This window comes from Schistocerca americana, chromosome 3 (assembly GCF_021461395.2).
Source record: "Schistocerca americana isolate TAMUIC-IGC-003095 chromosome 3, iqSchAmer2.1, whole genome shotgun sequence".
NCBI lineage: Eukaryota > Metazoa > Arthropoda > Insecta > Orthoptera > Acrididae > Schistocerca > Schistocerca americana.
Window position 1 is genome coordinate 706,810,322 of NC_060121.1, and position 24,165 is coordinate 706,834,486.

General features: G+C 40.7%; 1 protein-coding gene across 1 annotated transcript in view; it reads right to left on the reverse strand.

The window, feature by feature from the left end:
- Positions 1-24,165, reverse strand: part of LOC124605329 (vacuolar protein sorting-associated protein 13D) — a 552,708-nt gene that overhangs the window by 193,151 nt on the left and 335,392 nt on the right. Inside the window, exons 41-44 of the mRNA XM_047136935.1 lie at positions 18,478-18,663; positions 18,265-18,390; positions 8,436-8,530; positions 5,385-5,536 (exon numbers count right to left, since the gene is read on the reverse strand). Of these exons, the coding sequence (XP_046992891.1) occupies positions 5,385-5,536; positions 8,436-8,530; positions 18,265-18,390; positions 18,478-18,663 (559 nt within the window). The remainder of the gene's footprint in view (positions 1-5,384; positions 5,537-8,435; positions 8,531-18,264; positions 18,391-18,477; positions 18,664-24,165) is intronic.

Consider the following 24,165-nt stretch of genomic DNA (forward strand, 5'->3'; position numbering starts at 1 on the left):
TCATCATAAATAAGGGCACAATATCTAAGCTGACTCGGGTCCATGGTCATGTCTTAGTTTCTCAATAAAGTGCACCAAGTTTTTGATATTACTATCAGTTAGTTCTATGGCTGCAGCAATGTGACCAGACATCTGGCCACCTTACATGTGGGAGACCCTACAGCACTCAAAATATGAATCTCTGGCTTGCAAACCTCTGGTAGGCAATACAGTTTGTCCTGCAGAGTTGTTTCTTATTGTTCGAGGAGAAAGAAGATTCTTTGACCAGTTGATTGGTAATTCTTAAAACTTTCCTCGTAGGATCCTACTGAAGCTACGAGGGCGGTTCAGAAAGTAACCTCCGATTGGTCACAGTGTGGGTTGTGGGGGGGAGTAGCGACGCCATCTGTGCGTTCACGCACTCAACAGGTCAGTCGGCATCAAGCCGTGGTCGAGTGAACGTCGTACCTGCGCTAGTTTAGTTTTTGTGGCAGTTTGAAATGTGTGCTGCAATAGAAAATCCCGTCAAATGTGAAGTGCGTGCTGTCATAAGGTTTTTTACAGCCAGAGGATATTCTGCAGCAGCTATTCATCGTGAGCTTTGTGCCGTGTACGGACCAAGAGTTATGAGTGAAGGAGTTGTCCATGAATGGGTATGTTTATTTAAAAGTGGACGAGAAAACGTTCATGATGAAGAGAGGAGTGGTAGACCAACGACTGATGAACTCGTTCAGACAGTTGATGCAAAAGTTTGTGAAAATCGACGTTTCTCAATGTCGGAGTTGTCTACTGGTTTTCCACAGATTTCTAAGACTCGCTTGTACAAGATAGTGACAGCAAGATTGGGTTACCGTAAGTTCTGTGCACGATGGGTGCCCAAAATTCTTACCGACCACCACAAAACTCAAAGAATGGCCTCTGCATTAGACTTTCTGTCACGTTATGAGGACGAAGGAGAACCATTGTTAAACAGAATCGTGACCGGTGACGAAACCTGGATTAAGTACGTGAACCCTGAGACAAAAGAACAATCAAAGATGTGGGCACATTCAAATTCGCCTACGAAACCAAGAAAAGCCTTGCAAGATTTTTCTGCCAGAAAACTGATGGCAACGGTGTTTTGGGATGCCAAAGGGGTGTTGTTGGTTGAATTCATGGAATGTGGTACGACCATTAATCAAGACGTGTACTGTGAAACAATAAAAAAGTTACGACGGGCTATACAGAACAAACGCCGTGGTATGCTGACTTCCGGTATCGTTTTTTTGCACGATAACGCCCGTCCTCACTCTGCTCGCAGAACAACGGCCCTTCTTGAGTCCTTCAAGTGGGACGTTATCAACCATCCACCTTACAGCCCAGACCTGGTGCCAAGTGATTATCACCTCTTCATGCATTTGAAGAAATGGCTCGGGTCACAGCGGTTTGATGACAACGAAGAGCTCAAAGATGGGGTCACAGGCTGGCTCCAGGCACAAGCGGGTGATTTTTATGCAGAAGGAATTTCAAAGCTTGTGAAGAGATACGATAAGTGCCTCAATCGCTATGGAGACTATGTAGAAAAATAGTGCAAAGATGTAGTTGTAAGATGTATATATTAAAATATTTTTATTTAACTTGGTGTATTTTTTTAAATCAACCGGAGGTTACTTTCTGAACGGCCCTCGTATTACAAGTAAGACCAGTCATCTTCTTATCATAAATCTTCAGTCTGGCTTCGTCAGCGGTAAAGACTATACTGTCACTATTTTCATTGATATCCCTCAGTGCCTTTCTTTCTGCTCATGACAAAAATTAATGTTAGGTGGCTTGGACTGAGGACGTCTCTCATTTCACAGCATTTGCAATTACCCTGTCCACATTCGTGTTACATACTGTGTGACTTTGACATCAAATTGTTAAGGAAACTTTTTTCCTCACTTGCTTTTCCCTTTTCACAAAACTGTTTCTAAGGAGTTCACAGTCTGCAAGACACTATACACTAATCTTCCTTCCCCTTCGTTTTCTCAAACCAAAGATAGACTATCTTTGAAAAAGAAAATTTTCACCCTTTAATAATGACTTAATGCCATCTTTCAATGGTAATTCTAGTATCCTGCCACTGCAGAGATACTGAGGGTGACTCAGAGTGGTAGCAAACTCATTTGTACAGCATACAGTTCCATCTTTGACTGACATAACTCTAGGGACTGAAGCACACAAGTCACCATGGGGATGGCTGTTAGCCCTCAACACCAAACATATACCCAGGCAAGAGGATGGATCAGCAGTTTGTATTTCTTTACTGCAGCCTCCTTGCATTAATTCTAAAATACAACTGTTACTTTTCTTTCTGGGCCTTACTTAAGATTTGGGACTCTGTGTAATTGCATGTTGGTGTTTACAATGATTTTGGCTTTGTTCAATGATTCTGATTTAAGAAGACATTACTTTCAGTCACAATATTCACCCTCTACTGAATTTTCAACCTAGTGTCAATCTTCATTAACAGTTTCCATTGTTATGCAATGCTAGTAATACTTCTCACACTCACATTCACTCTGCTTTGCTACTGTCTTCTGGTACTTGCAATTACTAGCTGGCTCAAAAATTACAACCACTTGTAAAACCTAGTAACATGTCATCCAGCGTCTTGTATAATGTCTGGTCTTTTGAGATGCAAACACGTGTAGAGGGTGCTAGGCTTAAGTCTGTCAGTGTCAGAAGAAAGGAACCTGTCCTCTGTATCCTAGTTGGTTGACCTACAAGGTCTCAGCTGATGGTGTAATTTACTGCACTCACAGTATAACACATCCTAAGTGAATCTGTGATGCTTGTAGTTCCCAACCATGAAGTTCGGGCTAGCTTTCTTAAGCCAAGATTCTTCACATAGCCGTCATTTGAAATTGACATCAGCAGTACAATGTGCTTTTAAAGTTGAGAAATCACAATGGTTTTCTTGCAACAATCATGGGTATTTGGTGTCTGTTTCTCTAAGCACCCATAACTATCACCATGGCTCAGTATTGCAATGTACAACATCAGTGCAGTGACATCAGCCAATACCAAACTTCCACACAAACTGATTATCTTAAAGATCATTAACAGTCTGGATACAGATTTTCATGTGGATACTAGAGCTTATATATGCCTAAATAACACTGAAACATACAGGCATATCAACTCATCACCTTAGGAGGCAACTTAACATCACCTGGTAATGTAATCAGTCTGTTACTTTAACATGAGAAGTAACAGTCCGGGTTACCTATAAACATGTAGGTATGTAGACTAATATCATTTTTGTCATGTTTTCACCAGTAGCAAGAATTGCCATAACCATGGGAGTGTGCATTTCAGTGTCTGCAAGTAAGATAATTATGTACTTGTGGTAGAAAAAAGAGCTACTGCACAAAAGCTAGCATGAATGCTGTTTTCTGTTACATGTTTCTGTGCTGTGCTACATGCATGAATCCAATAAAGGTGATTCATTGCCTTGTCCTTATTTTACATACTGCTCCATCCAGGCATTTCTATTGTTGAATATCCTAATTTATGAGAATGTAATCTAGGTTGTGCGCAAAGCTTTGAAGTATACATACCATTAAAATCTGGTGTTAACCCTCATTTCTGTCTGGGGCACAAGTAATTACATAAGGTGGTACAGTACTGGCCACAATCCAGATGGCCACATTTCCAAATACACACTCCGCCAGTCACAGAGTTGCATTTCCTACCGCTGCCACCCAGGCATGAGGGCACTGCCACAAATGATTACACCGCTGCCAAAGAGATGCAAGCATTCCCTCTCCAGAGCTCCAGCAGTGGATGTACTTAAGTTTGAACATTCATGCACTGACCCCCATTTTGTGTGGTTGCCAGCTGAACAACATTTACAGACTTTCATAGTAGCCCGGGCTCAACATCTTCTGAATAGCCATTGTATTGATGAATGATAGATTTATAAATATTTTGTATCTGTACACATTTCTACATTCAAATCTACTGTTAGCAACTGACACTGCGTCTACAGCAACAATTATGTATTATTTTTATTATTTGCTATTAGCTGTAGAATAAATTAATATCTGAATTCTCTGTTCATGAATGGCATCCAATCCTTCCTTCTGTATCCTCTAAAGAACCACGAAGTGTGGACGGAAGACAGCAGGTCTTGCGGGACCAATCACATCCATGCACTGTTGTAATCACAGAGCACTAAAAGCACAAGTCATCTTTGTGGTATATTAAAGCATCTATCAACGCTCAATCTAACAGAGATCTTAATTCAATTCCACATTCTTAAGAGCTACTTTCAAAGTTATCAAGAGGCCAGTCCTATTCCAAGATAAGCTGATGCTTATCTGCAATTAGTCTTAGTTGCAGAATCAAAGTGGTTTATGGTAATCAATGCATCTTCGTGCTATATCAATATCACAGATTACCTTTTGATGTAAGTGCTCTCACAATACTTCAAAAATATTTCAAACAGTTTGCACACAGGAGTGTTAGTGGGTTCAAATACAAATTAAGAGAGTGTCATATTTCGAGCGGGACACTCAGTGCCTCAACCACATATTGAGTCACAGTGGTCCAGGTCCACACCAACCCATAACAAAGCAATCAACAGTCTCCCTCCATCTACAAATTTGTAGGAGATCCTGTCCTCCTTGTTCAAGATAAATTACTATAGCAAATTTATGCTAAATGATGAGCAGATAACATAAACTATCAATCAGCTTATAAATAAATAAATAAATAAGCATCCAATTTTAATGGCTCAGCACTGTCATGCGGTATTCTAGAAGGTAAAAAAGTGTTTGAAATCTGATTTCCACCTGCCCACATTGACACCATGAAAAAATTTAACCTTGATGATACACACACAAAAATTCAGAGTAGGCAATGTTCTGCCATTTAGGCCCACCAATGGCACAGAATAACTGATAACATATGCATCTAAAACATTTACAGCAGCACAGATGAGTAACTGCCTAATAGAAAAGGAGGCACTAGCTATTATTTACAGTATCTCAAATTTCTTATTCAGAACAAAATTTCACCTGGTCACAGACCACAACCTGCTAATTTCACTTTTTGGCCCTGAGCAAAGCAACCATATAAGATGGTGCAATGATTACAGTGATGGGCACTCCCTCTGAGCAGTCACCATTATGTGGTCCACTACCAGCTTACCACTCAACATGGCAACACCAACACCCTGGCACATCAACCAATGGATTCTAGTACGAGTTTGATAAGTCAGAGGCACTTCTGTTTACACGGTCATGAAAACAAAATCATAACTGAATACAGCAATGTGCAGTCACCAACATATTTATATTCAAAGATTAAAACAGATAATTTTAAGACAACTGACAGATAATTTTAAGGCAATTATCATGATATATACATAGGATACTCACCGAGAGATAAGGATTCTGGTTTTCAGGCACTGCTTGTCGAAAGTATACCCCTACTTTATCAACAGAAACAGGAAGTGTACATTTCCAGCCATTAACCTTCACTAGAAGCTGATGAATGGTATGTTTGTGTGTGTCTCTATGGCGAATTTTTCCTGCAGAAAAAAAAAGAAAACAGATACTCACATTAGCAATTAATAGTAGAGGGAGGGACTGGAAGGAGCCTCAAGCAAAATTTTCTAAAATCTTCATCAGCTATTTGATATCCACTACTGGATTAAAGTCTCCCCTACGACATTCACATCCATTATAGTTTTCAGTATTACACCAACATGATGCTCCTACACAAATTTCTACTTCTATCTGAATACTTTCTGTAAGCTTTGTCTCAGTCTTTCCTTATGTCTGTTTAAAGCCACAGAGATTTTTGTTACATCTTTATGGATTTCAAGTTGTCAGAAAAGACCACGATGAAGATGTAATAGATGGTGGGCAGATGGCATTTGAAAGCACGCAGTAGCAAAATACATGATTACTTCTGAAGTCCAAAATACAAGCTAAAATAATATGAGCCCTTGACCAAGCAGTGGATGTTAAGTAGTGGTGGTGGTGATGGTGGTGGTGGTGGTGGTGGTGGTGGTGGGAACAATTTTGTTAGTAAAATTCATAACTTTATTTGTGGTACAAAAAAACATGCAGATTATACATAGCAGTGATTTGTTAGTAACCCCTCCCCCCCTTTCTCATATCTTCCATGTCTTAGTTTATTCTTTTGAATTTCTGCTGATTGTTTCTGAATACCAGGTTGTTACCTGTTTCCATATCCATATATCAACAGTCCAGTATGTGTTTCTTGAATCTTTTCTTACCATGGCATCATGATATACAGCACAGTTGACATATTCTTGTCTCTGAGAACTTTCCAAGTCCATCTTCCTCCCACTGTGGAGCAAATTTTGGTTACAATTTGCTGACATCTACCACAAAATTCCATCTTCCTCTTTCATTTCTTTTTCCCAGTCCATAATTTTCAGTGATTCTTCCATTACCCCCCCCTCCCCTTTCTCCCACTCCCAACATGTTGCTATATTTCAATCTGCAAAGACTTCCTAACTGTCATCCCATTTGAAATCATTTTTATTATTTCCTCAATTTGCACATACATTCTTTCTATTTCACTACCATTGGCTTACTATTTCTGTTTCAGAAATGTATGTATGCTTCTATAAACACACAAAAATACAGCCTACAAACTGACTTTTCCATATCATTAAACTGCAATGCTAAAACAATGAAACTAATGAAGTATTCAAAAATTGACAGAACAGTCCACAAGTGTACTCGTGGTGCTCTGTGTCCAATGTGCATACCAAGTACCAGTACTACACCCATGAAGAGTCAACAAATAAGCAGGGAAAAACTAAAGAAACTTATTCAAAACAGATTGGAAAAATTTTAGAACAACAGATGAAAACAATTACTCTTACCATGAAAATACTGATCCCCATAGAGGAATCCCTTCTTGAGGGAGGGAGGGAGGGAGGGGGGGGGGGGGGGGGGACACATGGGTCCTTAGCTGAATCTCACATTACTTCAACTTGCTTGTGTCAGGCTGCTGCTTCTGTTTTCTTTTCTATTGATCTCAATTAGTCAACTTTTTTTCTCCCCACCAAAATAGTATAAGGTTCTGAGGCTCCAGGTCATCTTTCATTTTCCTGTTTTATTTCTAAAAGCAAAGAACCCAAAAGAGTTAGGGTGGAAGAGGAGTCTTCTGGAATGACTTAACTGCAGAAGAATTATCTTTAAGGCAACCTGAAAACACTGTTGCCTTGCAGATAAGTGTTGACTTGTCAAAGGCTACAGGAGGAAAACATCGAACAAAAATTACCTGGCCCTTCTGGATCGGTGTTTTGCTAAGAAGTGGTAACCCATACATGTAAAAAGATACACACTTAAAAGTCTCACATTGAACCTCAGAACAAAGCCTGACATGGAACAGGTACTAGGTCTAACCTTCGAGTTACAAACAAAGAACAATATCGCTAACAAATTGACACTTGACAAGTGAACAACATTTCTTGGTACTAGAAAATAAAATGCAGAAAAAGAATGTGAGGCCTGAGGCATAGATATGGAGAAATCCATTCATTCACAAGCCTCTAGATGAAGATAACTGATTATAGGTTTTAAAAGGAATTGACAAGAGCACCTATTTCTCAGTCTTTTTATTAGCTGAACCAGAGATCATCCTAATTACCGAAGTCAGAGCCATAATAAAGACATGAATGAAGAAACTATTTATTTGTTTTATCCCAGCAACCAATCAATTTATTTATTTTGTTTTCATTTAATATACTGTGATAGGTTTCAACTTTCATATTTTGCATCAATCTTTCTCCCCCCTACCCCTCATGTTCCCATTAATGCTGAAGTTACTGAATTAATCTTAAACCAATACCACTGTAGTTTACAAGCAGTTTCCAATGTAATCCCACTCCAATCATTTTGTGTGAGAAAATGTGGAGATATGGGACGAGAGAACAAAGTGGAGCATGATCATTAAACATTATCCCTGCAAGTCAGACATTTTACTTACAAGTTCAAAAGTCCATATTTCTTACGTCATATATTTCTTAGCGCAATCAGAACAATGTATTAAACAAATTCCATCACATCTCTATAAGCACAAAGTACTGAGCACCGTACAGCTCGCTGCTGAATTTTCTAAATTTTACTGTAGAGCTTGGTTTGTGTCCTTCATAACTAAAGATAAACACTTACTGCATTACTCCAATACAACACATGCAGTTTGCCATATGAAATTGATTATTGATCTGTCTGCACTGACATTTGTGGTAATAATAGCTAGGCATTCATTTGTTTACCAGTGAAGCAACTGGCTAGTACCAGCACAAATCAAATACTTTATCTATAACAGGCATTGAGGTCACTCAGGTGCAGGCTACATTTAATTACAATTTTTTCTATCTGATGACAAATGGTGCTCCACAACATATTTAAAGCATAAAGAATAATTAAATGTATCACTATTACCTCTGTCTTCATAGGTGAAGGGCACTGTTGCTTCAGGTGGAACTTCAATCCATTTCTCGTGTTGTTCTGTGTGCATGGTCTGGCCTTCGGACATGCTTGAGTAAAGAAAAGTATTATATATACACACATTAATTTTAATCTGTATAAATACAATCATTAATTCAATGTTTAATCAACAAGTCTTTATGAGAGCATAGAGAAACAGATTGGTACACTGATGGCACTAATACCAAAGAAACTTTATTTTTATTATGTTTTTAGTGAATATTAGTTGTAACAGATTAACTGGAACACTGGTCAGTCATAAAACTCTTTGTTTTGATGCTGTTCCTTTATTTTCAGCTGTTATGAAATGAGTGGTTTCATTCAAATGCAGCCATGTTTCTCTTGAAGATGATCCAAGTGAAAGACATCCATGAATAGCAATGTCGGTTGCAAACATTGATGAAATGTGAATATGGGACCGAGTGAAGAAAAGAAACCGATTTTGTGCAAGGCTCTATTACTGTGAACAATATGTGGGACTGCCACTTCACCCCAGTAACAAATCTGCAATCAAATCACTGGATCAAAGCCAATGACTTGTACAAAAACAAAGTTTCAGTTCATTTGCTGGACAGACTTTATCCAATGTTTACTGGGATGCTACAGATACTATTCTTGTTGACTTCTTGCAAAGGCTACAACAACTGGCAGAAGCTACACTAGGTCTTTCGATCAAATATTTGAAAAACCAGATTAGCAGTGTATGGGATGCGAACAGGAAAAAAAACCTTAGAACAAAGAGGCTTTGACAATGGGGAAAAATGAGGGATTTGAGGTGAGAACTGCTGGAGCACCACGCCTGTACACATATTCGGCACCCCTCTTTCTTCTGACCATCACCACATCTACAGAAACTGCCTGAAAATAGTGTCAAATCAAATGAAGCTGTTATTTACAGCTACAGGTGCATATTTCACAGAACTTTAGAAACACAACCAGAAATTGAATTGACACACTGAATATATGAAGATGGTATCTGTTCTTTTGGACATGTCCATCTTCATATAGTTAAGGCTAACCAGCCATTGACCAACTTCTTCTGTGCTGGATGCACACGCATTGCCCGAACTCTTACAGGACTCGGTAAGATTGTCTGCCGCGAGTAATAAGTGTAATGGGCAGGGGCACTACGAATGTAGTGTGTGGACATTAAGTTGGGCATGTGGGTCTCACGGGGAGCGTGCAAGGGATAAATCCCTGCAGTCACACTATCCTCTGCACCCTCAGTGGCTCAAATGGATAGAGCATCTGCCAGGTAAGCAGGAGATCCCGGGTTCGAGTCCAGTCGGGGCACACATTTTCAACTGTCCCCGTTGATGTATATCAATGCCTGTCGACAGCTTAGGGTCTTGATTTAATTATCATTTCACTCACTGAAGGCCCTCTGGACATCGGCTACTGCTGTAGAAGAGAATTATGACAAACAGTAGAACAATATTTACTCATAAATATTCTTTCACCATTAAACAGCAAAAAATTTCTACTTTTCTTTGTAAATTATTATTTACGAACACCATACAGATATATGTTGGTTTGGTGCTACGGAGAAATACAATATAATGAATGTATGTTGTATCCCACAGCACCTATCGCTTTTGTCAATATCACTGAAAGAAAACATTTCATCATGCACTGATACATGTAAAGTGAACTTATCAGTTTCCAAATAAGCAAAGTTAACAGTAGCTTTCAAAATCCCGTTGAGCTATATAATAAATTAAAGTGGAGACCAATAAACAGATACAATTTTTATGAATTCCTTGAATGAATGAAGCAGAGAAGAATGGCACAAAGAAACCAGGGACTTTGATTTCACACATTCCAGCAGAAAAGCTTGGACTTTGGTCTGGAAGCTGCAACAAGACCCATCCCTTAATACAAAGGAGTCAACAGTTTCATGTGACATGTGACTTAGCAAGAATTTCCTAGGTTCCAGCAGATAAAGCAAATGTTTGACAAGTAAAAAAAAAAAAACATTAATGAGGTCAAGAACTCTCTACTTCAGCCACACAAAATTAAGAAAAGTTTTGAATGCAAATAGGCTCTATCCTGAATTTCTGACGTGACGCACAGTGACGTGACGCAAAAGTAACTAATTCCACTTTTAACAAAATTCTACACAAACATACATTATCAGCAAAATTTAAGAGATCTATGCTTTTAAAAAAAAAATAAATAAATAAATAAATAAAAAATAAAGAGAAAGAGAGAGAGAGAACAGTTGAAGAGATATGGCCACCTGTGTAAGCACCCATGTCATATACCCCCTCTGATGCAATCACTGCACAGCATTTTATGTGGGCATGACCATGGACCACCGACCAGCTGTCCAACAGAATAAATGTTTGCCTCCAAACTGTGTACAAGAACAAAGTTGACCACCCAGTGGCACAATATGCTTGATTTCAATGGGTGCTTCACAATTTGTGCCATCTGGATCCTTTCCTTCAGCAAGAGCTTTTCTGAGCCATGTAGAATGTAGATAGGAGTTATCCTTGGAACACATCCTTTCCTCCCATAATCCTTTTGGCCTCAATCTCCGCTAACCCATTGTCCCCTTACCCTCTACCCAATAGTTTCCCCTTCTTCTGTCCTGTAATCTCCACCCAAACCATGCCTCCATGTCATTTTCTTCACATACAGTATCTAATCAGCTCCAGTACCCATGTGCCTCATGCGTAGCCCATGCCCCTACCATCCCTCCCTCCGGCATTCATAACCTGCACACCTGCTGTCTCTCTTCAAGCTGCTATCTACCTGTTTGCAACCCTTCTTCCTGCTTCCCGCATCTTTCGCCCTCTACCCACACACACCTAGATGCTAGAGAGAGAGAGAGAGAGAGAGAGAGAGAGAGAGAGAGAGAGAGATTATTAATTCATGGCAACTTTGAACTAATGTTTTTAAAACAGAAATATGTCTTTTCCGCCTCTCTAATTGTCTGGAATCAGCAATAACCAGCCCATGGTACCATCCTCCTGGCATAGTCAAATACAACAGTAAGCCAAAATATCCTGGTGTCACATTAGACAGAATGCTGACATAACAAACACCTTTCCAACAGAGGTAAGAAAGTACAAACACATGAGTGAAACTGGTGTGGAATCTGGCAGGTGAGCATATACATCAGTTCCCCACAGAGCATCCCTTGCAATGATATACTCTGCAGTCAGATATTGCACACAAGTTTGGTTCTGCAGCATTATGTGGAGAAAGTTTACGTTATTTTGAATGCTGCAATAAGAATTATTAGTGGCATAGTCAATTCTAAATCTACAAGCTGGCTACTGATACTATCAAACATCTGCCCAGCTTATTTTCATCAAAGGGCAGCTCCTTTACAATCTTTGTCAGCAAGTTTCTAAAACTGAATCACTTGATTTTTGCAAAGATTTATTCTTGCTGCCAATAAGATGCCTAGAAACCGAAAGACCGATATACGGAGGAGTCAAAATGACCTCCACTGGATTCAATCAGGACGCTTAATCAAAATGTGAGTGGCGAGCCACAAAAACGTGAGACCACAAACTTGCTAACCCTACAATTAATGTTGCAGGCTTTCTTCATCTTAGGGAAGTATAAGTACAGCTCATCATATTCCAGACCGGAGTAAATATATGCAAATACAACATGCACAAATGGGGCTTTTGCTCTGACAGTAATCAAACAATGGAAACTCCTGGTAGGAATATCAACAATGTAGGAAAAGACAGATTGCCACTTACCATAAAGAAGACATGTCAGGTAGCAGACAGGCACAGTTAAAAGACACTTATGTAAAGCTTTGCCCACAGCCTTCATCAGTAAAAGACACACACACACACACACACACACACACACACACACACACACACACACACACACACACGCAAGCACACCTCACGCACACACACTTGTCAACTCCAGCCTGCTGATGATGATGATAGGTTTGTGGGGCACTCAACTGCATGATCATCAGCGCCCGTACAAGTCCCTATTTTTAAACAGTCCAATTTTTACACTGTCCAATCTAGCCACTGTCATGATGAATGATGAAATGACAGCGACAACACAAACACCCAGTCCCCAGGCAGAGAAACTCCCCAACCCGGACGGGAATCGAACCCAGGACCCTGTGATCCCGATGCAGCAACACTCTAGCCACTAGACCATGAGCTGGGGACAACTCCAGCCTGAGATGCTGGAGTTGGAAGTTGTGTGTGTGTGTGTGTGTGTGTGTGTGTGTGTGTGTGTGTGTGAGGTGTGCCTGCTTGTGTATGTGAATAGTGTGTGTGTGTGTGTGTGTGTGTGTGTGTGTGTTTCTTTTACCAATAAAGGCTGTGGCTGAAAGCTTTATCTAAGTGTCTTTTAATTGTGCATGTCTGCAACTAGACATGTCTTCTTTACAGTGAGTAGCAACCTGCCTTTTCCTGCATTGTTGACTGTGGTGATATTTAGACAGTGAGCCACATTGTAAATAAGTGCCTTGACAGATGTTTCCCTGGTAGTATCAAACTGCACTGTGTAATGTCAGGGTTGCAACGAGATGGCCTAAATGAAATTCTCTGATATTCCACTGATTTCCAGACAAGTTTTAGCATTTTTCCTGACAAATTTTAAGATCTCGAGGGTAAGTACAGATGTAAGTTGACAAAAAAATATAGACTTCCGTATTTCTCCCCTGTGCGAGCAAAGACCTTTAATACTAACATCAACATCTTCTGTAATGAACTGTTTTTACATGGAGAAAGCAAGCCAAATGGTATGTGTGTTTCATTAAAACCACTGTTGTTTTTTATTTCCATAAAATGAAGCACATGTGGTGACAATAATATGTATTTCCTTGGAGTCGCAAGACAGATTTAAAATACCTTCACTGGTTTCAGAAGTAACCTCAGAAAAAGTAGGCCTGTTGAAAGAATTGTATAAGGCAGGGAAGAGCTGCATAAACCAACACTATAGGTGACCGCTAATAAAATGTTGTCTCTACTTTGTTCATTATTGTTGGTTGTTACCCACTGTGTTATATCTATTATTTTACAGGTACTGTGTGATTTTTCTTTCGAGAAATATATGAGTATACAGCATGCAAATCACCAGCAACTGCCACAATTTTCTTCTTCTTATCATACACACTTTCTTACATATACACCAATTTCGAAGTGCCAAAATGTACTACAATAAATAAAATGTCTATAAAATGCCATACTGTACAATGTACTTGTGGTGAGACAGTCACACTCTCTTAAATCCATCGCCTGTGGCCTCTGGCCTGCTGAGGAGCACCTCAATCCTGGGTCCATGTATAAACCACAAAAATCCACCAGATTATGCCACACACAAACAGTGCCAGCCTATGAGCAGATCGGTGAGACTAGATCCAATGGGCACGGTCAACACATCAGTGTGAAACAATGGGCTTCAGATCAGCAGGCGCGATCCGTTAGAGATACCTGCAGAAATGGCCTGTAGTTTCGGCCCATTGCGGATATCCACTCGTGTGGCCAGCTATTCAATTGTCACAGGCAGCATGTTGTTGAAATGTTGATCAATCCATGCAATAGATAACTTGCGCAAACACTCTGAGAATCAATACTAATGAGGATAGGTAGCAACTCACCTTAAAGGTGATCACCGAGCCACAGCAAGGCACATGGAAAAGAATCACAATCTCATAACTAAATTTTTGGCAAATAGCCTTTGTCAGAAAATGAGAGCACATACACATCCATACAATCACTCAGACATGACTCATGCACACATGACTGCTGTCTCCAGCTGCTCCATCAACAATCTCTGAGAATCAGATACAAATAAACCACTCCTCATGCCTCCCTGCCTCTCGTCCACAGCTACTGGGCTAGCAGCAAGAAGTGGTGGCAGCACTGACTGCAAAGCTGAGGGGAGTGGTAGGAGGGTGAGAAGCAGTAAGAATGAGAGTTTAGGGAAGCGGCGCATGTTCTCAGCTGTGCGCAGCCAGTGATGATGCATGTCAGTAAACAAACCATTTCATATGCTGAGACAAAAACAAGATTTTTCCAGTTTTTTTCTTTCTTTCTTTTCTTTTTCAAAGTTCTCTGATATTCCCCTGACATGTCTGATATTCTCTGATTTCCATAACTTGTGGCAAACCTGAATGTTTATATAGTGTAAATACACTCCTGGAAATTGAAATAAGAACACCGTGAATTCATTGTCCCAGGAAGGGGAAACTTTATTGACACATTCCTGGGGTCAGGTACATCACATGATCACACTGACAGAACCACAGGCACATAGACACAGGCAACAGAGCATGCACAATGTCGGCACTAGTACAGTGTATATCCACCTTTCGCAGCAATGCAGGCTGCTATTCTCCCATGGAGACGATCGTAGAGATGCTGGATGTAGTCCTGTGGAACGGCTTGCCATGCCATTTCCACCTGGCGCCTCAGTTGGACCAGCGTTCGTGCTGGACGTGCAGACCGCGTGAGACGACGCTTCATCCAGTCCCAAACATGCTCAATGGGGGACAGATCCAGAGATCTTGCTGGCCAGGGTAGTTAACTTACACCTTCTAGAGCATGTTGGGTGGCACGGGATACATGCGGACGTGCATTGTCCTGTTGGAACAGCAAGTTCCCTTGCCGGTCTAGGAATGGTAGAACGATGGGTTCGATGACGGTTTGGATGTACCGTGCACTATTCAGTGTCCCCTCGACGATCACCAGTGGTGTACGGCCAGTGTAGGAGATCGCTCCCCACACCATGATGCCGGGTGTTGGCCCTGTGTGCCTCGGTCGTATGCAGTCCTGATTGTGGCGCTCACCTGCACGGCGCCAAACACGCATACGACCATCATTGGCACCAAGGCAGAAGCGACTCTCATCGCTGAAGACGACACGTCTCCATTCGTCCCTCCATTCACGCCTGTCACGACACCACTGGAGGCGGGCTGCACGATGTTGGGGCGTGAGCGGAAGACGGCCTAACGGTGTGCGGGACCGTAGCCCAGCTTCATGGAGACGGTTGCGAATGGTCCTCGCCGATACCCCAGGAGCAACAGTGTCCCTAATTTGCTGGGAAGTGGCGGTGCGGTCCCATAAGCCTAATTTGCTGGGAAGTGGCGGTGCGGTCCCATACGGCACTGCGTAGGATACTACGGTCTTGGCGTGCATCCGTGCGTCGCTGCGGTCCGGTCCCAGGTCGACGGGCACGTGCACCTTCCGCCGACCACTGGCGACAGCATCGATGTACTGTGGAGACCTCACGCCCCACGTGTTGAGCAATTCGGCGGTACGTCCACCCGGCCTCCCGCATGCCCACTATACGCCCTCGCTCAAAGTCCGTCAACTGCATATACGGTTCACGTCCACGCTGTCGCGGCATGCTACCAGTGTTAAAGACTGCGATGGAGCTCCGTATGCCACGGCAAACTGGCTGACACTGACGGCGGCGGTGCACAAATGCTGCGCAGCTAGCGCCATTCGACGGCCAACACCGCGGTTCCTGGTGTGTCCGCTGTGCCGTGCGTGTGATCATTGCTTGTACAGCCCTCTCGCAGTGTCCGGAGCAAGTATGGTGGGTCTGACACACCGGTGTCAATGTGTTCTTTTTTCCATTTCCAGGAGTGTAGTTGCACCTGTGTAATTTTTGGTTGAGTATGTAAAACTATTGGGCTGTTGTACTGAAGCATGTAATAATGATGATGATAATGATACTACTACTACTACTACTACTACTACTGCTGCTGCTACTGTTGATGATGATGATGATGATGATGATGATAATAATAATAATAACTAGCAATGGAATATACCTTAAGCTACACCTTCATTCACATTTTAAATAACACAGAAGCTTCTTGACATACTGCTACAAGACGGAGCAAGCAAATCACGGGGAACCCAATCTCTTATACTTAAATACTGATGTGCCTGTTTTTCTTTACACGCAAACAATAACCAAAAGTAACTCAACAGCAGATGTTACTAACTGTATTAGTGACACATAAAATATTATTATAGCTAGGGTGGATATTATGGCTTGTAACAATATAGAGACCTATACAAAATTCAAATATTCTTTCCCCAAGCATTGACATGAGTTCCACTATTTACTGTTTCCTGGATATGATGAATGAACAGAACAAGCTGGATTAAAAACAGTAAGTACTGTGGAAACCATGTTGATTTCTACAGAGACGTTGTTTGATACGCATAAAACTCATCTAAGTGGAAAAACTCTATAGTTATGTAGAGTTGTTTTGATAAACCTTTTCTCCACTCACATGTATGTTTTATTGTTCCAGCAGCCAAAAATAAAACACTGGTATAAGACAGCCAGGTAAATCAGATACTTAATATAGAGTATAACCTGCTAAACCAACAGATTGACCACTTCAACTTACTTCCAATTCTGCACTCACATATTTTACATTCTACTGTTTTTTTGCATAAATGCTACAACTGAAAGAAGGAACTGTGTTGTACACTTCAGTAAACCAAATGCAAAAAGACAATTTAACAATCTGATATTTCAGTTTTCCTTTTCTGAAATGTAATGGATATTTCTTCTCTTCCAAAACAACTACAGGTGACACACTCACGGATCTTGAGTAGAACATCTACCTGCTTATTTGTATACCGAGGGGTTTATTTAAACACCCCCACCCCCAATAAAAAATAAAATAAATAAATAAATAAATAAAAAATCTTTATTCATTAGTACTGGTCAATAAAACTGTACTTCAGACTTATGCAAAATTGATTGAGCATCTGGTTTAAACCTTCCACCCGGCACCACACAATAAGACAATGCTACATATTCCAAATGGGACTCATGATGGCCTTCGAACCCAGGCAATAGGCATCACAGGTGTGAATATGAGCCATTACCTGACAGCTGCCGCTGGATGCACCCAGTGCATTCAATAGTGGTTGACACTCTTCTCCGCATCCTGGATGAGGTGCCCCACCCCTTCTCAATATCAGACCTTGTAGAAATATTGGCCCCAGTACTAACAAGTGAGGTGGCTCACATTTTCTGCTATTTACCCTGGTTAAGCACATCACATCAGAAGAGGCAGCATGCTCAGGGATCTCAGGTTATGTTACTCATACGAGAGGCGGCACAGCCATTAGCCTAAAGCCTCATCATTGTCACAGCCCAGAGTAACACTGTACACATAAGCACTTAAGTAAACAGTTAATCTATACACTATATATCAACTAGTTTGTGGACCACTACCACCTGCCAGGAACACAATATGCTACCTTTACTGAGCAAAAGTAAAGAGTGATGATCATCAGGTACAGGAAGCTTGAATGGCAGTTTTGAACATTGTGTCTGTGACATTGTAGAGTCCTAAGAAAGGCCAGACTTGACACTGCTTGACATGTCTTCCTGCACATGTATAAATTCAACCCACATCTAGTAAGCCATTGACTGTGCCCCTTTGCTCACTTAACTGCAACACTTAGCCATTCCTGACATTTTACTCCTGAAGACACTGCCAGTGATAATTGTTGAAAACTTGAAAATGCTAACATAATTGACACTGCTTGAAAACTGAGAGTATCTTATTCAGTCATTTCACCACCATTGACTCTCTGGTGGTATTAGGAAAATTATTCCTCACTATCTTATTATTCAGTAGATTGCTTAAATGTGGTATTCAATGTACTTTAACAACAGGTGTCTTGAGAGATCCTAAATTCATTATCAGTTTTATTTTTGTTGTCACTTTGTATATTAAATGAACAATTAATTCTCAATGCTAGCTCCATCTTTAACATGATAACTAAATATTTTACATATATATTACTTCTCTATATCCGTGACGTGAGTATGGAACCACAGAGTCGAGCCTGTCTTGTTGTGTACAGCATATGGTACAAAAGGAGAGCGGCGTCTGTAACCAGCTGGGCTATTCTTGGAATAAAAGTCAACTCTGGAACAAAAACACACTCTCAGTTGTAATAAAGTACGGAGTATGGAAATTGGATTCCAGAAAAATCAACTTCAAGGTCAAGTTCACCTGTCTTGTGACGTACTCCCATAATCTAGCATCCAATTTTCTTTAACAGTCTTGAACAAGTCTACAATAGTACTGGTAATATTTACATTCAAGATATCTACTGAAGTTATGTTCACATTTAATCTGTTCTCTAACAGACTTGGTGAGGAGGGTGATGATGGAGTGTGATTCCATGTTAACTGACACCTGAAAATAATGTCATTGACAAAATAAATGCTAGTAAGCAATACGCACAGGAACAGAGAGAGAGCCACAGATAAACAGAAATCATTAGGCAAGAAAAAGTCAAATTACTGGTAATATAACAATGAAAATAATCATTTTTTTTTACAATGTAATATAATTGGATACATAAAAATCTACTCACCGAGTAGCAGCCGGAGAACACACATACACACAAAAGGTTTTACTATGCACAAGCTTTTGGAGCCAGTGGCTCCATCTTCCGGCAGAAAGGTTGAACGGAAAGGAAGTGGGGTGAATGAAAAAGAAATGGAGAGGTTCACGAAAAGGGGTAGAGTTTGGAAAAGTCACCCAGATTGATTGTTGAGGACTGCACTCGACTAGATTTGTAAACCCAAGAGCTAAAAGGTGGAAGACAGGGTAATATCAAGACAGAGATTGCTGCTAAAACATTGCACACAAGTTAGTAAGAATGAAAAGCTAAGTGCATTGTACGTAACAGAGGTAGGAGGAGGTCAGTGAAAAATGACAATGAAAGATGTAGAAAACTAAAGTGGAGTGAAGAAAAGAGTAGTTATAATGAAGAAATGCTGAGATGGAAGAAATTAATGTAACTTAAGGCCAGGTGGGTGACAAGAACCAAGGACATGTTGTAGTGCTAGTTCCCACCTGTGAAGTTCTGAGAAACTGGTGCCTGGGGTAAGAATCCAAATGGCGCATCTGGTCAAACAGGCACTGAGGATACCATTGTCACATTGTAAGAGCATGCTCTGCAACAGGATATGCGTGTTGTCAGTATACACCCTCTGCCTTTGCCAATTCATCCTAATAGATAATCTGGTGGTAGTCATGCCAATGTAAAACGCCAAACAATGTTTACGTAACAGCTGATATATGACAGGTGTCATTCCACAAGTGGTGCTCTCTCTTTGACAGTATATGTTTTGCCAGTTACAAGGCTGCTATAGGTGGTGGTAGGTGGGTGCATAGGGCAAGTCTTGCAGCAGGGGCAGTCACACGGGTAGGACCCATAGGGTAGGGAGGTGCAGAAAAAGCATAGGGTCTGACAACGTCATTGCGGGGATTGGGAGGGTGACAAAAAGCTATTCTAGGTGTGGTGGGCACAATCTCAGACACAATGGATCTTATTTCAGGACATGATTTTAGAAAGTCATGGCCTTGTTGAAGAAGCTGATTAATTCATTCAAGACCAGGACAATACTGAGTGACAAGTGGAGTGCTCCAAAGTTGTTTTTTGGAGGGCATGGGATTCAAAACAGGACCATAAGAAATTTAATTGGGAGAAGGTATTTAGACATTCCAGGAAATTAAACAGGTCAGCTTCACCAGAGATGGCATGGCAAAGAGGTCATCAATGTATCTAAACCACACTGTCAACTGGAAATCTCATTTTGCGACCCAGCCCCAAAACCTTTCCAACAACAAACCTGGCTCTGAACCCAGCTTTGAACAGTTCTGACCAAAATCCCAATTTGATCCACCACCACTACCTCAAAATCATCCCTTACAAGCCTTCCGAGAATTTCTCACATCCAGTATTGCTTCACAATCTTTCTTCAGCTCCCAGCAACATGGCTCTAATCTGTCCTCTGCACAACTCCAGGCTTTGCGTTCCCAAATGCTGATGACTCCATCATTATCTTCCCAACAGACAAAGGACCTACCACTGTGGTACTTGATTGACAGAAGTACGTTAGTGAAGGTCTATGCCAGTTGTCTGACACCTCTACATACAGCATCTGCCATCAAGATCCCATCCTTGTGATTCCAACTCAACTGTTAAAATTTACCTTCTCCCAACTTAATTTCACATCGTCTTATTCTGAATCCCATGCCACTTTCCTTGATAATGATATTCTCACCAAAGGCCAGCTATACATATCTGTCCACATTAAACCTATTAACAAACAACAGTATTTACATTTTGACAGCTGTCATCCTTTCCATGTCAAACTTTACTCACCCCATACCGCCTTGGCATTGGAGGCAAACATATTCATTCGGATGCCGACTCTTTATAGCAATACACTACCATTCTCACATCAGCCTCCATTAGACATAATTGCCCCACAAGCCAAGCTCAAACGCAGATTTCCCTAGCTATCACAGCCAATCCTGGTACTGCTGATCCTCTCAAAAAACAACTTTGGAGCACACCACTGGTGACTCAGTATTATTCTGGTCTGGAATGTATTCAGCAGCTACTTTAACAGGGCAATGACTTCCTAAAAATCATGCCCTGAAATGAGATTCATTCTGTCTGAAATCTTGCCCACCACACTTAGAATATCTTTTCGTCGCCCTCCCAATCTCCACAATGTCCTTGTCAGACCCTATGCTCTTTCTGCATCCACCTCCCTACCCTATGGCTCCTACCCCTGGTGACTGTCCCCACTCCAAGATTTCCACTACGCACCCTCCTATCACCATCTATAGCAGCCCTGTAACTGGCAAAACATATACTATCAAAGGGAGAGCCATCTGTGAAATGACACGTCATGTACCAGCTATTACATAAACACTATTCAGCCTTTTACATCGGCATGACTACTACCAAGTTGTCAGGACGAATGGGCATAGCCAGATGGAGTATACTGGCAATACAAAATATCCTGTTGCAGAGCATGCTCTACAACATGACAGCCATGACCTCAGTGGCTATCTCAGCACATGTGCCCATCTGGATTCTTCACCCAGACACGTTTCTCAGAACTCCACGGGTTGGAACTAATGCTACAACATGTCCTCGGTTCTTGCCACCCACCTGGCCTTAATTTACCTAACTTCTTCTGTTTCAGCATTTCTTCATAGTAACTACTCCGATCTTCACTCCATTTTGCTACATCTTTAATTTTCTGATCTGTCTATTTTTCCCCATCCCCTCCCACCTCTTTATATACAATGTATATTACCCTGTCTCCCTCCTTTAAGCTCTCACGTTTTCGAATCTCATCCGGTGCAGTCCCCGACAATCTGTTTTTCCTTCTCATTACGTCCAGTAAGGGCTCCCTGACCCAGAGTTCTGGGTGACTTTTCCTAAACCTGTCCAGTTCCTTTCCCTTCACCCATCTTCCATCCCCTTCAATCCTTCTGCTGGAAGAAGAAGCCATAGGCTTTGAAAGCTTGTGTATGTAAAACCTTTTTTTAATTATTGTTAATAATAAATAATGGTGGTAATAATAATAATAATAATAATCCAGGGCTCCTTGTAAGTTAATTTTTCATTCTTTCTTCCAGATAATACATCATTACCTGCATGGTAATACACAGTACACATGTGTACTCAAGCTTTCACAGTCACTGCGACAGAAATGTAACAGGCATGCCTTTCTGACAGATTAAAAAACACAAGCAGAGGTGAAAGATGTAATAAATGACAGAAAAATCCTTAGACTGCCTGGGGGTTGAACCTACGACCTATGGAACTGTAGTCTGGCACTCAACTATGAAGTCACACACCTTACGTTATAGAAACTCATAAATAAAGAGGACTAGTGTGGAGCTTTTTTTTTAATTAAGTGCAATACAGAAAGCTACATGCAATACAAAAAAAGTAGGAAAATGAGAGTAGCAAACACAGATAATCTTATTATATTAGAGGTGATTATTAGAGAAATATCAAGCCTCTTAATATATCTAGCACAGCTCTGGAAGAAATGTCCTTATAACCAAGAATGTGGCCATTTTTAGCTATTGTCAAATTTGAGAACAAGGATTTATCTATAAAGCTATCAAAAGCAATCACAGAGTTTTGATTACAACTGAAGCCAATTAACTATCAAATTAGAAAATGTCTGTACTGAGTGTCATGATACATTTTACATGAAAGGTAACAAGTTGTTCCATACTGAACAGTGAAGTATGCCCTTTCAGTATTACCAGAACATATTAGAAGGGTAGTAAATGCATATCCTTACAGAGTACTTTAGGCACAGAAGAAAGTTTTACAAGAACTGGCAGAAAAGATGTTGGAAGAAGACATAATTCATGAAAGCCAATGTGCCAGTGTTATTACTGTCAAAGAAAAGGAGAGCTAATGGATGAGTAAAATAAAGATGACAGGGCCACCATAACGTGAATGAAATAGCAGTCAAAGAGGCTTTCCCCATACCTATTATTTATCACTGAAATACTGGATCAGCTGGTAAGAGCAATGTACTTTCCCACTTTATTCTCTGCTAGTTGAAATCACCAAATACTGATGGGAACCCCCCCCCCCCCCCCCCCCCAAAAAAAAAAAAAAAAAAAAAAGAGAGAGAGAGAAAACAGCAATCAGTACAAATTTCCGGCACTATGAGCACAAGAGTGTGTCCACAGGATTGAGAAATGCATAAGCATTTTCCAAAGATTACTGAATGTTCCTGTGCCAGGGTTATAGGCAACAAAGTGTCTAGTATATATGAATATTATTATTTTTGTTAGAAACTCACTAAATGAGAAAATGAAGTTGCAAGAAGTTTTCGATAGGACAAGGAAGCACCAGCTGAACCTCAAGCCAAGTAAGTGTGAATTTCTAAGGTCTGAAGTGCCATTTTTGGGGCACAAGTTAATGAACAAAAGGATAGAAGTGAATGAAAGAGATGTGGAAAAAATCAAAAACTTACGAGTCCCTAGGACAACAAAGAAAAAAGAAGGGTATCTCAGACTCTCAAGATTTTACAGCAAGTTCATTCCAAAAATTAGCCAGATTTTGAATCCCCTGTACATGTTATTAAATTACAAGAGGGGAAACAGCAGCAAGCAGCGTTCTAAGAGTTAAGAGAAAAATTGGTGAACCCCTTGATACTGAGCTACCCTGATTTTGGAAAACTGTTTGTAGTAACCATCAATGCCAGAGGAGAAGTGTTACAATTGTTTTTGTCACACGGAAAGTTTGGTGCAGATTTGCTAATAGCATGTGCCTTGATGTCACCGATTAAAAACAGATAAGAGTTTACTGCGACTGAGTAAGAATGCTTAGCAACCTTGTGGGCTACGAAGCAGTTCGGACAATATGTGTACTGAAGAACCTTCACTACAAGCCTTTGACCTGTATTTTCAGTGTTAAAGACCTACTGTCACAATTGTTTAAGTTGTGGTTGAAGACCAAGGAATACCTGTACGATGATGTGTACATGATGAGAAAATTTACGTACGTGCAGATGCAATAATTAAAATACAGCCCAGTGAAAGAGAGCCACACAAATGGTAGACACACGAACACTGGAAGAGAGCAATGAAATTAGTGTGGATGAACAGCCACGGAACGTGAAAGATGTGCATGATAATCAATTAGAAGGGCACCAAGCGATCACAGGATGTTAGACCGCATAAATAGTATAAAACAGAGAGATAAATGAAGAAATATATCCTACAGTAGATTCGAACCTGTAACACTTGCCAGAAAAGTAATTTCACACACAGCAAAATTAAAGTACTGTTAGTGATTACAGACAGGGGAGAAATGGACTTTGAGAAATGCAGTATCAATATAGAGGGTCTATT